This window comes from Anoplopoma fimbria, chromosome 16 (assembly GCF_027596085.1).
Source record: "Anoplopoma fimbria isolate UVic2021 breed Golden Eagle Sablefish chromosome 16, Afim_UVic_2022, whole genome shotgun sequence".
Taxonomy (NCBI): Eukaryota; Metazoa; Chordata; class Actinopteri; order Perciformes; family Anoplopomatidae; genus Anoplopoma; species Anoplopoma fimbria.
The window spans coordinates 4,940,297-4,956,616 of NC_072464.1; the positions used below are offsets into that span (position 1 = coordinate 4,940,297).

Genomic DNA, 16,320 nt, shown 5'->3' on the forward strand with positions numbered 1-16,320 from the left:
AGCATGGACAAAATATAATAACACGAAAAACCCCACATATCATATAAATGTTAGTAAATTTGAAGTCAACTTTGCTGACTGGTGTGCACCAGTTTCTGTCCTGCAACTGCAAAAGCTCACACAGTTCAATGTAGGATTTAAAGGACAAAATACACAGGGAGGGACTTCTTGGGAAATAGAAACTCAGATCTGCACATGCTAACAGTGTTGGTTTACCAACCCCCACACGTAACTTCATGCTCCCTCCCATCCCTCTCTGTATGTTGAGCGCTCGAACCCACAAAGCAGCCTTATCTTGTGCGTGAAGTTTTACTGTGAGCCATAACCAAGTCCATGGAGAGATGATGGGATTGTGGATACTTCTTCTGCATTTACACCTTGGTAATGCCTTTTGGATTGACTGTGTGGAGGAAGTAGGGGGTTTATATGGTGAATGTGTGATATGAATGCATGTAGTCATTGGACTGTTTGTGTTCAACAGAGCTTTGGTAGTGCTGTGAAAGGACATTGTGCTTGTGTGTGTTTAATTGTTTTTATACCTTTGGGCTGAGATGATTTTCATAACTATAATTCTACTGTAATAATTGCTGCTGTTATTATAAGTAGTCTTATTATATGAATCATTTATGTCATATACATTGAATGTGTTGTATCTCTGTTATGCTGCTCATTCTGTACACATGACATCTATTGCATTCTGTCCATCCTGGGAGAAGGATCCCTCCTCTGTCGTTCTCCCATAGGTTTCTTCCTTTTTTCTCCCTGTTAAAGGGGTTTTTTAGGGGAGTTTTTCCTGTGCCGATGTGACGGAAGGACAGAGGATGTCGCATGTGTACAGATTGTAAAGCCCTCTGAGGCAAATTTGTAATTTGTGATTCTGGGCTATACAAAATAAACTGAATTGAATTGAATTGAATGTTAAAGAAGCTGTGTGTAGATGTGTATGTGAATATTGTCTGGAGCAGTAAACGCATTGTTATTCTGGTAAACTTTGTAACTGCTCACAACTCACTGAGATTCAGAGCTATTTGCAGGAAATATTTCCGTATGTGTGCAGACTGTAGACTTAGCCATGTTTGGTGATACAGAGTTCTAAATATCAAACAGTATTATTGAAAATCTAAACACTGTGTTGTTATCCTGTCCTCCTGTGCAGTGGTGTGTGTCTCCATCCCTGCACCTTGCAACGTCTCCATCTCCTCCTTCAACATGGAGCACATACTCAGCTTCCTGCCCGGCCTCGAAACCCCCTCGGACACCCATTTCACTGTTCAGATCCTTCGCCTCAGGTATTCAGTCCACGGGCATCAGAAAGCAGGGATTGATAAATCACAGTGAGGGACCAGTATTTATGACTCCCTGCTTTCACTTTATATCTACTGAGACAAACATTGACAAGATGATTACCAGAAACAAAGACTTCATTATTATCACATAGTGTTTGCTTCTAGGAACTTTAAACAGTCTGCCTCACAAAGCTTTACTTATTGTGGTTTGTCATTTCATGAAAGCTGTATAATAGATGATTGCCCTCATCTTGGTTATTAACATGAACAACAAACCCACCGCTTTCCAAACTCAAACCTCCTGGGGGAAACTGAGCTAGAGATCAGTGATTTGTCAAGCTTGAGACATTCACGTTACAAGCAATGATTTGGTTGTTGTTAATTATTGCAACATATAACCTTTATGTTCACAAAAACAACTGCAGCTCTTACAGGAAATGTAGGTTTGTCTGCATTTTCTGGATAGTTCTTGTCATTGACACTGACAAAGACGCATATTGTAGAGTTTAAAAACTCTCATAATGACACACTATAAAATATTATTTTCCTTACATAAACAAAATTAAGTTATGATAAGGATTTTTTGTTGTTGAAGAATTGAAACCAAGACGTATTGAGTAGTACATTCAACTTGAAAAGTAATGTCAAGGGATCCGCATAGTTATTACAATTCATCCTGAGGGGAACAATGTCCAAACCATTGCGTAGACTCTTTCCAACAATTGTTGAGGAATTTGAAAGTGAAAATGTTGACCTGTTGCTGGCGCTGGATGAGAACTCAGGGATTACCAATTTGTTACAACACTATGGGGAGCATAAATGTCTGTGCAAATGTAATCCCAATCCATCCAACAGTTGTGGAGATATTTCAGACTGGATCAAAAAGGTGGACTGAACAACAGACTGGCATCCCTGGATGGCAATAGCTTCTCATATTTATCATAGTCTGATATTATTCAACAATAATGATGCTTATCTCATGCCCGCTCTGCACAGTGAGTCATATGTTTCATTTTTGTTTCTGAGGCACTTGACAAGCCCTGTGAGTTAACACAGTTCTTGAGTTGCTGTGTACTTGAAGCGACATCATAACAAGTGTGAGTTCCTTGTCAAAGCCCAGTTTGTTGTATCTTTCAGAGCGTGAATGTTAACTGTATTTTTTACATGTTGTTAGTTATGTTTTCTCTCCCTCCCTCTCTGCATTGACCTTCACCCTCATTCTTTAGGATGACACATTGTTCTTGGTCTTGTCATGGATTATTGTCACTGTTTTTCTCTGTCCCTCTGTATTTCCTTCACTTTGGAGGAGGAACACGTGGAGACCAGTGGCTGTTTGTTTGGAGCTAAAGGCCGGACAGACATGTGACCTAACCCGAGCGTTCAAGGACCCGTTTGATCACTACATAGCCCGCATCCAAGCCTTCACTTCCACCCAGACATCCAACTGGACCGTGTCTGGGCAGTTCCAGCCTCTTTCAGACAGTGAGACACACACCTATATATTTAAGATTTAAAAAAATAAGACCTGTTCCAGGTACAGGTACAAGGTGCCAGTCTTCAATGACAAACATCTAACTGGTCCATATAAACATGGAATATGCAGTGTACTTGTATTTCATTATATTTGAAATTGTTCATTCCTCCCTGTAGCTGTGTTGGGACCTCCTGATGTGTCCGTGTCTGGATGTGGAAACTGTTTGCTCCTGCAGATCAGAGTTCCTACAACAAAGGGGCTCCAGCAGCTCAAAGACTTTTACAGAAGAGTTGTCGTCTATGTGCGGAGGTCCAGGGATGGCGTACAGGTATGTGTGTATGTGCTGCATTCATCAATATTTTTTATTCATAAACAATGTACACATTGTTGAGGAAGTGTTATTTTATACAAATACTAGTATAAAATAAACAATAGTACAAGAGGTCAACAGTTTCGACTATCCGATAGCTTCGACTGGGCAGACGGTTTTACAGCTCTTCTTCAGCCTCCAGCTAGCCTCCAGCTAGCACCCAGCTAGCCTCCAGCTAGCACCCAGCTAGCACCCCAGTCAGAGAGCTTCCTGTCTTGTCTTGACCCTAAGCCTGCTAGCCTCCTGTCTGATCTTGACAGTGTGGACTTTGAGCAGTACCCTTTCTGGGTAACACGCCTGGCTATCTAACCAAGGTATCTAGGGGGTTGGAGTCCCAAGAAGCAAATATGGGTCCCGGAAACGTCAGTCCAGACAGAGTTCCTGAGTCTGGGTCTTGAGCCAACAACAAGCCGGTTCCTGAGTGGGAGGTCCCAGCCAAAGTCAAGCTCAGAGCCCAGGGTTCCCACCCGACAACCGTTGTTTTCTGTTTGCGGACCCGCCGCCACTTGTTCCTGGATTCCAGCCGTCTGGCAGTCACATTCTCCTGACCGCTGCAGCAGTCTCCTGCCGCTGAGCTTGAGAGGTGTCCTGTTTTCCTGGCTCCGCTGGCCAACACACCCTCTTCAGTCTGTGGTCTCAGCAGGCTCACAGCCAGACCTACCAGACTGCCCGAAATTGCAGAGCGCTGAGTTCAAAGATCAAATTATTTGAACTTTGACCTTGCTTGCATCTGACATTTCAAAGCCCAACCAGTGAGAGAACAGCTGCAGGTGACATAACCAGAAGCGACACGTGCAAGCAAGGGAGGTCGAAGGTAATAAAGTACCCATCCTCTGAGTTCCCTGAACTCTATAACAAAACATTAAAAATATACCACAATCTCACCAAAGTAATGCTTGGTGAAGTGTCAGCAGTCACATGAGGCTACTGAACCCTAACGGGTCCGGGGGTGAGGCGTTGTTATGCCGGGGACGATGGTCTGAATTTAAATGTGTTCACAAAGCGCAACTGACAAAACCTACCCACTCCGCTTTTAACACATCATTATTTAAGATATGGTATTAACACTACGAGCAACACAGCAACAGGCCACAACTACTTGTCAGGCAACGAGACATCAATTTGTAGCTTCCACAAATCAAAGTTGAGTTAAACTTCTTCAGCACCTCACTTATGCATTCACAGTCTTTCTGCACCGATGGCACAGCTCTCCGTTAAGTGTCTGGCCCAGGGACTGGGCCGGGGTTGAACCCCAATCTTCTGAAAGATGGCCCACCCAACCACTGAGCCACTGTCACCCCTGAGTGGTGTTAGCCAGCTCCCACTGCTATTTTATGTGATAGTTACGCCAATGAGCCCTTGAGCAATAAGTCAACAACAACTCAGTGACAAAGGCCCTCTAGCCTCGCTTAAAGCAGCCATGCATTGGAAGAAACATTGAATCCAGTTCAGGTTGTTAAATTGGTTGGTTATGACCTGTTGGTTTGGACTTGGTCAGGGTTAAAAAATAATCCACACTGGTTTAAACTGGTCTAATCTTGTTTTTGGTTGGTTGCTAGAATAAATATATAGAGAGCAAAAGCAGTGATCAGTACTCAACATGCAGAAGTCAGACACTGTTTGTATTTTATGAAGTCTAATAAGATTAAGGTGCTGTATGTGTAAAATGTGTCCATCACATTTTCACATATCACAATTCGTCATAATCCCTAATAATTAAGACAAATGCCATTAATCATCCCAGTATCATAAAATACCAGTGCTTTACTGCAGCTCTGCATGTTTCTGTTAGAGCCTTTAATTTCAGGTTGCATGTACTCATATGTGAAACTTAAAAACTGATATGAAACTCAGCACAGCGTGAAGTACGGAGAAATCAAAACAGCAAACCCACAAGGCACCTCTTTGACAGATTTATGAAAGTTCCATCCAGATATGGAGTGAAACACATGTGTAGGACTCAAACGTGGCTTTTAGCTGCTACAGGTTGCCTCAGATGGCTGATGTTGTGTTTGTGGGTTTTGCCCACGTTTTCCTCTCAACTGCTCATATTTGTCTGTTCGAGGAAACAAACAGACATCTGTAATTTCGAATCAACTCATTTCAGTTACAGCATACAAATGTGACATTCAGGAGACATTGGTAGTAGCCTTTCATTTTTTACAACAAGCATGCATGTTACAAAAATCTTAAATTAGTGGAGCTAGAATAACAGATGTACTACTACTTTTTACACATCTGTGAGCTGCTCTGCATTTCCTGTCTAAACACCTGGTGTGTGGCAGCTCTTTCTTGGGTAAAATAGAATACTTGACTCAGGAAGTAACGTGGATCCCCTTTACTACATTTACTGCAATTATTTCTTTTGAATAACAGGAAACAGATTGTTCTAACTCACACAGGCTCCGCCCTCTACTGCTGTGGCTGTGGTCCTTTAATCGATGCTGCTGGCTTTACATGCTGTGACAGAAATACAAGCAGGGGGCCCACGGTGTGGGACGCCACGATCAATATAACGTGTCAAACACAGAATCAAGCAGCAAGCACGATAAATTAATTAGCGGTCCGTTAAATTCACAATACACAACAAGGTTTACAGGACAGCAAAGGTTACAATAAACAGCTTATTATGACCTCTCTGTCCACACAGACGCTCTTAATTGAGATCACTTAATGCAGCAATTAGGGTTGACTGTACTTGTCGAGGTCTTTTCTAGTCTTCCGATCACTCAAAGCTCTTTAACACTACATGTCATCATTCACCCATTCACACCCATTCACACCCATTCATACCCATCCACTGGAACTGCTGACGCTCCTAAACATGCAGCCTGGTGCACATGTTCTGGTAGACGCGTCCTGCTCAGCTGGCTAGGCTTGCTATTATTTTCAGAGGGCGAATGAGTGCTCATGACGGTGGAAGAGTATTTCCCATAGAGTCCAGTAGATGGCTCAGCCTGTGCTTCTAGATTTATGGTGACAATATCGTCAATATTGTAACACAACACAGGAATGATGTTCAGTGGCTATAGTAACTTAACACATTAAGATTGTACATACAATGTACTGTAGGTTAGTTAGCCCCACCTTGACCTAAGCATGCTACCTACATATTAAGGCATCAAGTAACCAATAAAAATGTATGAAAGTCAGATCTGCAGCCAAGCTTTAATAAATACTGAAGTCATGTATTTTATCTCTTGTTCAGTTTTAGTTTTTAAATGTTTTATTTCTCTACATAAAGTTCTTAATGCTCTTTTAAAATACTTCTACTAGAATTCTAAATTGTTCATTTATTTCAGCATGAAGTCCAGACCACATTGGTAAAAACATTGGTGCAGCCTGGGTCAAAATAGCGCCAAGACAATACTGGATTAAACCTTTACTCATGGGAAATTACCCATTTGACCCAGTGTTAGTGTCATTCTTATACTGTTTGGGTTAAGAATCCTTTTATTCAAGATTATATATTTTGACTCAGTTCAAACACAACAAGCTGAAGTTTTACCTTAAAACCGTCACGAATGTATTGCCAGTCATACAAAATGATTAAGGTTAACACAATCAAGATGATTTAAAAATCCAAAGGATACAAACAAAATAATAGTGACATATACACTTACAAAGTGTAAGAGTACAGTAGATTATAAAAGTTCACAACCATACCATAGTTTATGTAAACTTCAAAGCGATTAATTTTTCATTTGTATGCCCTCATCACCTGGTCTGTCTGTTGTGTTGCAGTTCAGTCTGAATCTGCCTTACAAAGAGGACAACATGATCACTTACCTGCAGCCAGGTGTGGAGTACTGTGTGACCGTCTCTGTGACATCATTCTTCAACTCCAACCGTGTCTCTAGTAACCCTCACTGTGCCTTCACCAGCCCTCCTCGGTCCAAAAGCTCGGGTCAGTGTTGTTTTACATTAACACTCACAATAATTAGGACAGGCAGACAAGGGTAATCTTCCCGCCTCTTTTGTGCAACTTTATCTGTTTATTTGGGGGATGAGAGACACACTTCTCTGTTCACAATCCATCCACAAGCTTTCTTCAAGTCAAGACCAGGTAATACAAAAATGTGATTGCAGTTAAACATGTTGGACTCTATCACAACCATAACAACAAAATACATTTGCACAATTTCTTGTTGTAATGAGAACATTACTTTTTAACAACAGGTTTTCAAGTTGTAATGGCATGTTTTTATTCTAATTATTTCATACCTGATTATGCAGTTTCAACAAGACACTTCTACGGTGTCCCTAAAGGTCAAAAGACAACAGCATTTCACAAAAGCAGAAGTTACAATTCACTAGGAAAAGTAGGAAAAGTGCAAATAAAAATTGGGCATATTTCATACAACACAAAACGCAACAGGATAAATGATTTATCATCACTGAAGTTGTAAATATTCAGAGACACCGTGGATTTTGCATGTGCAATGTCAGATTTCCATGTCAGTTTGTCTATTGTCTACTCCGCAAAATTCTGACCAAGCAAAAAAAAATTGTTATCTGCAAAGAACACCGTAGGAGCCATTAGTTATGTCTGAGTATATGTCTGTGTATATTGGTAACCTACCTTAATTTGACCACGGGTGGCAGTGTGGATTAGTGTGACAGGTGCATTCTAAGCGTTGCACAGCTGCTACAGGTTGCCTCAGATGGCTGATGTTGTGTTTGTGGGTTTTGCCCACGTTTTCCTCTCAACTGCTCATATTTGTCTGTTCGAGGAAACAAACAGACATCTGTAATTTCGAATCAACTCAACCCCCATTTCAGTTACAGCATACAAATGTGACATTCAGGAGACATTGGTAGTAGCCTTTCATTTTTTACAACAAGCATGCATGTTACAAAAATCTTAAATTAGTGGAGCTAGAATAACAGATGTACTACTACTTTTTACACATCTGTGAGCTGCTCTGCATTTCCTGTCTAAACACCTGGTGTGTGGCAGCTCTTTCTTGGGTAAAATAGAATACTTGACTCAGGAAGTAACGTGGATCCCCTTTACTACATTTACTGCAATTATTTCTTTTGAATAACAGGAAACAGATTGTTCTAACTCACACAGGCTCCGCCCTCTACTGCTGTGGCTGTGTGGATTAGTGTGACAGGTGCATTCTAAGCGTTGCACAGGTGCTACAGGCTGATGATGCATGGCTGACGGGGAGATCGCTCACTTTTTACCACTCTTTTGGAATCTCCTCATTGAAGCGCATAACAAACATGGTCTTCTCCCTCACCCAGCCGAGGGGCTAACTGCTAAAATAAGATACACTACAAACACAAACTGCAATATATTTGACGTTTCACATGTCATTGATTCCAAAATAAAAAGTTTAGAACCGAAAAGCCCAAGCCTTATGGGACTCCACATTCAATCTTCATTCTCTCAGATGTTTTACCAGCAAACTGTACTTATTGGATGTCTTTCATCTAAATAGCTTAACCAGTTTAGAACTACTCTTCTTTCACAATATGTATGTCATTAAGAGTATAAGATGGTAGATGTATAGTATCAAATGTTTTTTAAACACCCTTTATGTGTATTTCTGACTTTCTACAAACAAACACGGTACGTTCAACCTCGACAGGTGTGTGAGACCAGTGTGATTCTTTTGTTTCTTAAAACTTATTTTAAGCCCAACCATGTTTTTTTCTAAACCAAGTGGTTTTGTTGCCTAAACCTTAACACACTGGGCTAGCCAGTGCGTTAGATAGGGAGGTCAAGGGGTCACTAAGTTGAAAAGAAAGATTGAAAATATAGCTTAGTGCTTCGATGTACAGTCAATAATCTTTCAGTATTATGTTGATCCCATCACTATCTGAATGTTTTATTTTTGGATTTGCAATAGATTTGATTCAATTTCACTTACCTCTCCAAGAAACACACTAGACTACAACACATTACCTCCCACGTTCCAGCCGCCATATATTTGCCCCAAATTATGTTTGTTTTTTTATGGAATTTCAAGATTTCGCCCAATATTTACAAAAAATAATCATTCTTGTCTTTTTTATAACTGTATTATTGTCATTAATGAAATGACTGGGCAGACCTGTGGAGTAGGGGTGGGGGAACAAATATATGCATAGTGTCTCGATATTTTGTGTGGCAATATTGTATTAATACATGAACACTGAGTATTAATATCTTATTATATAAACTATTCATATTGCAATGAGGGATGTTGGGATTTACTCGGTTCGGCCATAACTGGGGTTACAGTATCATAACCATAAGAACCCAAGAATCTAGATATCTATGTTGTCCTCCCGGCATTGAGACATGTTTGTGTGCGTGTGAGATCTCCTGCTGCGTGAGTCACGTAACGTGTGTGTGTGTGTGTCTGTGTGTCTGTGTGTCTGTGTGGGTCTGTGTGGGTCTGTGTCCTGCCTCTCACCTTAAGCGTTGCTTTAACTATTTCAGAGGGAAACAACACTCCAGTCTTATATCAGCCAACAGTGACCTAAATCAGCAGTGTGTTGTGATACAGTAAATGATCAGGGAGTCATCAGATACACACTCAAACCATCAGAGTAAAAAAAGTTTTACTGTCTATCATTTCCAGCCGATATTCACTAAAACGTGTGTTATCTTGAGATCAGCATTGATTCTTTCTTAACGCTGGTCTGATATCGATACGTTGTTTACAACAAAACTGTGTAGAAGTCGGCAGGAGGAGAGCTGGTAACACTGACAGATGACGCAGGCCAGTACTGGAAGGTCCTTTTATGTACATTGTGCTGAGTTCAAGCTCCATTCATTACACATTTGTATTGGACCAGGGTAAATTATAAGGTAATCATGATGTGTTCAAATGTAATCTTGTCAAATGTAGTTTTGGTGAGAAACTTGAATAAACCCAGTTGTTTGAAGGAGATTTTTTCACAACAACATAAATAGATATTATAATGTGAATTATGACCTGTTTAACCTTCTAACAACTATTCGAAAAAATTCTGGTTAATAATCGTGAATATAGTGAAACCAGAAATTTTGCCTGATAATAATTGATATATGAAAATGTCATCTTGTGACATCCCTTTTTCAGTCCACTAGAGGGAGCTGGGTTTTGATGCAACATAATGACAAGTTCTATTGGCAGTGTTGATCAGTCTGTCTGCTTGACTGCCAAAACCATTATGCTGCAATCAAATGAAGTGAAGTGAGATGAACAGAGTGAAAACTTTAGCTTAAAAGATAAATCAGATGTGGACAAACTGCATAATGTGCAGTGGAAAAAGGTAATAAATCTCGATATATTGCAATGTTTGATATCGTAATACTCATATTACTCATATAGAGCATATTTCAAATCGCAATAAGATAGTATCGTTGATTAAGTATCGTGATGATATTGTATCGTGGGTCTTCTAGTGATTCCCACCTTACTGTGGACACAGGTTTATTTTAGGTGCCTTTTAAGTGCCTTTGATATTTATTTCTTTTTCTTTTTTTTTTTGGGCTTGTCTCATTATAATTGTCAACTTTGTTCTTAAATTTCCTGAAGTCTGTGTACATTTTATTTTTCTTTCTGCATGCATTTTGTAAGCCCTTTGTTTTCCAAGGCTTTAAATTATAACTACCTTTATGTTCACACAGTATTAGTGTACAGTGCGTTGCATACTATAAGAAGTAGCTGTTTAGAAATGTCTCATATGCAGCATTTACCTCTTCTACCTAAACCTCTTTTCACTCGTCTTCTAAGAGGTCATTCCCTTTCACCCCTATGCCATGCCTTACCCTAACCCTTGCCATTTTACTTATTGAATTTGTATTTGTTTACTGCACTTATCCTATTCGTAGTAGTTTGTAGCACTTACTATATTCGGATTAGTCTGTTGCAATTATTGTTTTCGTAGTAATCTGCCTCTGCACTGTACTTTTGCTCTGGTTTATGCTTTTAGATGCTTGTTTAAGAAAGGAGATCCACTTATGACTTCTGGTGACTAGTAGTTCTCTTGAATACCTATGTTGAATACACTTCCTGTAAGTCTCTTTGGATAAAAGCGTCTGCTAAATGACTGTAATGTAATGTAATGTAAAATTTTCCTCCTTCATTCTCTTAATTTCACAATCATATATATTCAATTCAATTCAATCTATTTAGTATAGCCCAAAATCACAAATTTCAAATTAGCCTCAGAGGGCTTTACAATCTGTACACATGCGACATCCTCTGTCCCGGAACCCTCACATATTTAGAATACAGGTGCAGAAATCCCGAACAATTGTGCTTCATTTGCTAAAAAGCCTGGTAAATTGAAGGTTAATTGAATTCGCAGTCATTACAAAAGTAATAGGATTCTGACATTCTGACAGCCAATGTGTTTTTGAATCTGAAATATGTTGCTGTTCTCCTTTTTCACAGTGATTGTGGTCGTCAGCCTGCTGGGTGCCTTCTGTGCTCTGGGCTTTCTCCTCACTGGACTGGTTGTCTACGGCGGTCAGCTGTGCTTTGAATTCAGAAAACTCCTACACAGAACTCTGGTAACCAATCCAAATGTGTGTGCTTCTGTTCATCTTTGCCTTAAACTTTGCAAAATACTTGATGTGCACATAGAGAGCATCTGATTATGAGTTTGATTAGATGGTTTTGCTTTAACTGAGCTAACTCAGATCATACTTTGATAATTAGTTTTTTATTAATGGTAAATAAACGGCAAATGGACTGTGCTTGTAAAGTGCTTCTCTAGTCTATCAACCACTCAAAGCACGTTTACACTACCTGTCATCATTCACCCATTCACACCAATTCATACACTGATGACAGGGGCTACCATACAAGGTTCCACCTGTCCATCAGATCTATAACCAACATTCATATACATTTACAGAAGGAACAGCCTGCAGGAGCAAGTTGGGGTTAAGTGTCTTGCCCAAGGACACATCTACATGGGCTAGCGGAGCTGGGGATCGAACTGCCGATCCTCTGATTGAGGGACGACCCTGCTCTACCACTGAGCCACAGTCGCCTCATATATTACTCTTTCAACTACTGATAAAGTGATTAGTAGATGAATCCGTCAATCAACAGAATATTAATTACTGACAAATTTGAGCTAAATGCTAACATGCTCACAATGACAATGCTAACTGATGTTTAGAAGATATAAATGTTTACCATTAAACACAAAGTGCATCTGAGGCTGATATTATTCACTCATTAGTTTTGCAGATATGAGTATTATACTAGAGTATTGGATTAGAATATTGGCACTAGAGGAAAAGTCGAGGATTACCAAAGGTATTAAAATTCCTCCGCAGGGGAACATGAATGTTTGTAGCTAATTTCATCATCCAACAGTTGGAAAAACATTTCACGAAGAAAACATAAATGTCTACCAGCTCAGAGGATCAACCCTTTTAATAGTTACGTTTTTTCCGTTTCGATTAAATCCATTCAGCCAGTATGGCTTGAAGTGTAAAACATCCATTGTAGTTCCAGCTTCTGGTGAAAAAAGTGATAATCTATTTTTTTTTTCTTAAAATGTTTTACCAACTGTTGGATGATGAAAAGATCTGAGCCACCAGTGAATGTACCTGCTAATAAGTATTTTGTGTGCATCAAAGCCTGAAATATCTTCCTCTGTGGCTTTAAAGGCACATTCCTATTCCTATTCAATTCCTACTGTTTGAGTAATATTAACCATAAACTAGAATGGTCAGCTGTTTGAGGAAATTACTGGATCTTTCTTTATAAAAAAACTACACATTTGTGAAGCATTCTTTTTTAAGATTTGTCCTCAGTAGGAATCAGTGGACTTTGGTCTCAATGCCACAGACAGGAATTCACAAAGTAGAGATGGACTGTAACATTGTAGGTTTAGATCTTTTATTGAGATTTGTTGACAGTAAGAAAAACACACCCAACATTTATTTTACTTTTTCAACCCACTGCTTTATATCTCTCTCCCTTATCTGTCTCCTGTTTGACTCACAAGTCGGAAACAGTTTAATGTCAAACAGGGTAAACGTCTAAAAGTAGACTGTATCAGGTTACCAACCTAGTACTCAAAGACATTCATGTGTGCCAGTTTTATTTCTGTTGTGGTTTACGTGGAGTATTGTCAGCAGCATGTAAACTGACTGTCTCTCTTATCTCCAGTCATACATCCCTCTCCAATGCCAGAATCGTGGATGTGCACCCATGGTAGTCTCAGATCAGATCTCAGCCTTGCAGCAACATAAAGATGGCTCTGCTGACTGCCTCCTGACTGCCAACAGGCTGGTTCAGCCACTGAGGAGCTGCTCTGAGGGGGCAGAGGAAGACTGAGGAATGAAATCCAATGTTTAAAGTGGAAGGGTTTGGGGGAATGGGACGTGAGCTGAAGACCAGAAGAGCTTTTTTTGGTTGACTGGTTTTGAGATGTTGAGGGTCAAGTTTTTGGTTTACTATCAGAGTGAGATGTTTTTTGTAAATTGTTTTAATTCTGTTTCTATGACAATATTTAGAATTTCCTCTGACTCTTCTGCTAACATTCTAAATTTGTTTGAGCTGGATGAAGTTGCTGTCTGTTTTATAACCGAGAGAATAACTGGATCAAAGGATGAGGAACATGAGTTTACAGTAAACATGAGATTTGACCTGAGCAACCAAGTCATATAGGAATAGGCATTAACAAACACATTAGTTTGAGTAATGAGTATATCACTGTATGCATTTAGAATATGTGTTTCATTACTGAAGAGTAGTCATGTCTTTACTTAAATGCTGCCGTCCACCCTGTTGTCCTTCTTTCCTTTAAGACTTATAATTGTTATTATACTTACTGAAAAGCTGTTTTTTTTCTGTCATGCCTTACTGATGGTAGCCATTCCATTCTGTACGCAGGAGCACCAGCCTGATGAGCTCTAGAAATAAAAACCCTCTGGTGAATAAAGCATGGTAAACATGGTAAAAAAAAACATATTTTCAGGTTCATACATGTATTTAAATTTTCTACCAGAACATGTTTACATGGTCATTTAAAAAAATGTACCTCACACAACGTTCCACCACATAATGTGTTAAAATGACTCTTCGACACCACTGAAACAATGCGAAGAACGTGCCATATATATACTGTGAAATGTTTGACAATGCTGCAGATTGTGACGCTGAGCTATAAACAGTGACAAAGACTACGTCTGTGGGAGTGGAGTTCCCTGTGTTAAACAAACAACAAAGGACTTTCAACCATGAGACCGGGGTTCTAGTTTGTGTCAACAAAGTTATTGAGTTATCGTGAAGTTATGTTTGTGACGTTTTCCCTAAAACACCTTCAATACATAATTATTTTACCTATGATGTTCTTCCAACTAAGTTAAGTTTTTTCTTAATTCTAACCCTAACCTAACTAAGTGGTTTTGTTGCCTCAACCTAACTTTAAATAGTTTCCATGGTGCGGACAAATGACATGCCACCACCACATAAGGTGCTGTTAATGGAGCGGTGTGTAGGGTATTGAGGCATCCAATGGTGAAGTTGCAGATTGCATCCTGCTGAATACCCTTCCACTCATCCCTCCCTTTCCAAGCATGTGTCAGGTAAAGTCAGAATGCAAAAGGCTCTTACTAGAGCAAGTGTTTGGTAATGTTGAAGAATGCACTCAGACTGATTCACAACTGTATTTTTGATATTTATATATAAGTGACTCCACGAGAATATTTTTTAATGCACACAAAAAAAATGTAATCATTATACACAAATGTAACACGGAATCTACATATTAAAAAATAAAACTCACATATACAATTCTGATGCACACACAGTTGTGGTTCACAGTGGGTTTTCTTCCTTTCAAAATATCATTGGTTTGATCCCCGGCTCCTCCAGAGCAAGATACTTTACCCCGAGTTGCTCCTGATGGACAGCTGGCCCCTTTAGTGTATGAATGGGTGAAGGCTAACACGAAGTACAGCGCTTAGAGTGGTCAGAAGATATTTAAATAAATATTTATTTGTTTCAAATAAATGTAATAGAAATCCATTAATATATGTATACAAATTATTTGAAATGTTTCTCAAAAACGCATCAAGATGTCATATTTATATACAAACTGTTGAACTTTTTTATTTCTGGTTCATGTAACGCAACGGATATAATGGATAGTATATATGTATCTATACAATAGATACGAAATGTGGCGACGTGGTAAGGGAGCCGGTGAGGCTGGAGCAAAGGCCGGGACTAGTCATGTGAACTCCACTGCAACCTCTGATGTCGCTAGATTCGCTACTGCATTTTTCTCAACAAAGAATAGGTAGCCAATTAATGTTCTCTTCCATTTCCTACTGTTCAAATAAACGTGGCCCCATGAGGGTATACTCTTGCGCAGTGTGCGAGATACTGATGGGTATACCCCGTGTTTCATACGTATTGTCATGGACAGGGTTGGAACCTGGGAAACAACAGCTAGCTCTGGCGAATTCGATTAAATTAAATTCACAAAATACAAATTAGCCTCAGAGGGCTTTACAATCTGTACACATGCGACATCCTTTGTCCCGGAAACCTCACATTGGCACAGGAAAAACTGCCCTAAAAAAGACGGGAGAAAAAAAAGGAGGAAACTTTAAGGAAAGTGACAGAGGAGGGATTGTTCTCCCAGGATGGACAGAAATTCTCCATACATGCATTGCGGTTCTTATAACCGCAACCATCGCTCCACACTATGATCTCCTTGAGTTCTGGATGGTCTTTGTTCACACCTTCAAAATGGCGATAACTTGGCTAGGTAGATTTCATCTTAGGCTGCGCGGTGGTGTAGTGGTTAGCACTGTCGCCTCACAGCAAGAGGGGCCCGGGTTCAATTCCCGGGCTAGACAACCTTCTGTGTGGAGTTTGCATGTTCTCTCCGGGTTCCTCCCACAGTCCAAAGACATGCAGCTTAGGTTAATTGATGACTCTGAAATTGCCCGTAGGTGTGAATGTGAGCGTGAGTGGTTGTCTGTCTATATATGTCTGCCCTGTGATAGGCTGGCGACCTGTCCAGGGTGTACCCTGCCTTCGCCCATTGACAGCTGGGATCGGCTCCAGCAACCCCGCGACCCTTAACTGGATAAGCGGTAACGGAAGATGGATGGATGGATTTCATCTTGAAAAGCTTGTAAAATTGCCTAAGTCACATTGTCTTTTGACTTAGGCAAAATAAAACAGCCTAAGTCACACTCTGGACATAGGCCATTAAACTACGGG

The 16,320-nt window shown here is 39.9% G+C and overlaps 1 protein-coding gene across 4 annotated transcripts; it reads left to right on the forward strand.

Annotated features, from left to right (window-relative positions):
* The first annotated feature begins 24 nt into the window (after positions 1-24).
* LOC129104334 (interferon alpha/beta receptor 2-like) lies at positions 25-15,037 on the forward strand. 4 transcript variants are annotated; one of them, XM_054614968.1, is made up of 7 exons: positions 25-381; positions 1,157-1,289; positions 2,593-2,768; positions 2,937-3,088; positions 6,875-7,037; positions 11,512-11,645; positions 11,978-13,341. In XM_054614968.1, exons 1-7 carry the CDS (start codon positions 342-344, stop codon positions 12,008-12,010), a joined length of 831 nt encoding a protein of 276 aa, XP_054470943.1. In that variant the 5' UTR covers positions 25-341; the 3' UTR covers positions 12,011-13,341. The 4 variants fall into 4 exon arrangements, with proteins under 4 accessions (XP_054470943.1, XP_054470940.1, XP_054470944.1 ...); XM_054614965.1 differs by having other exon boundaries at positions 26-381; positions 13,249-15,037; XM_054614969.1 differs by having other exon boundaries at positions 26-381; positions 11,512-11,630.
* Positions 15,038-16,320: the final 1,283 nt, after the last annotated feature.

Coding starts and splice junctions, on each gene's coding strand:
- LOC129104334 (XM_054614965.1), top strand. CDS start 342: ATGATGGGATTGTGGATACTTCTTCTGCATTTACACCTTG. Junction 382..1,156: donor TCTTCTGCATTTACACCTTG/GTAATGCCTTTT, acceptor CCTCCTGTGCAG/TGGTGTGTGTCTCCATCCCT. Junction 2,769..2,936: donor GTTCCAGCCTCTTTCAGACA/GTGAGACACACA, acceptor TCCTCCCTGTAG/CTGTGTTGGGACCTCCTGAT.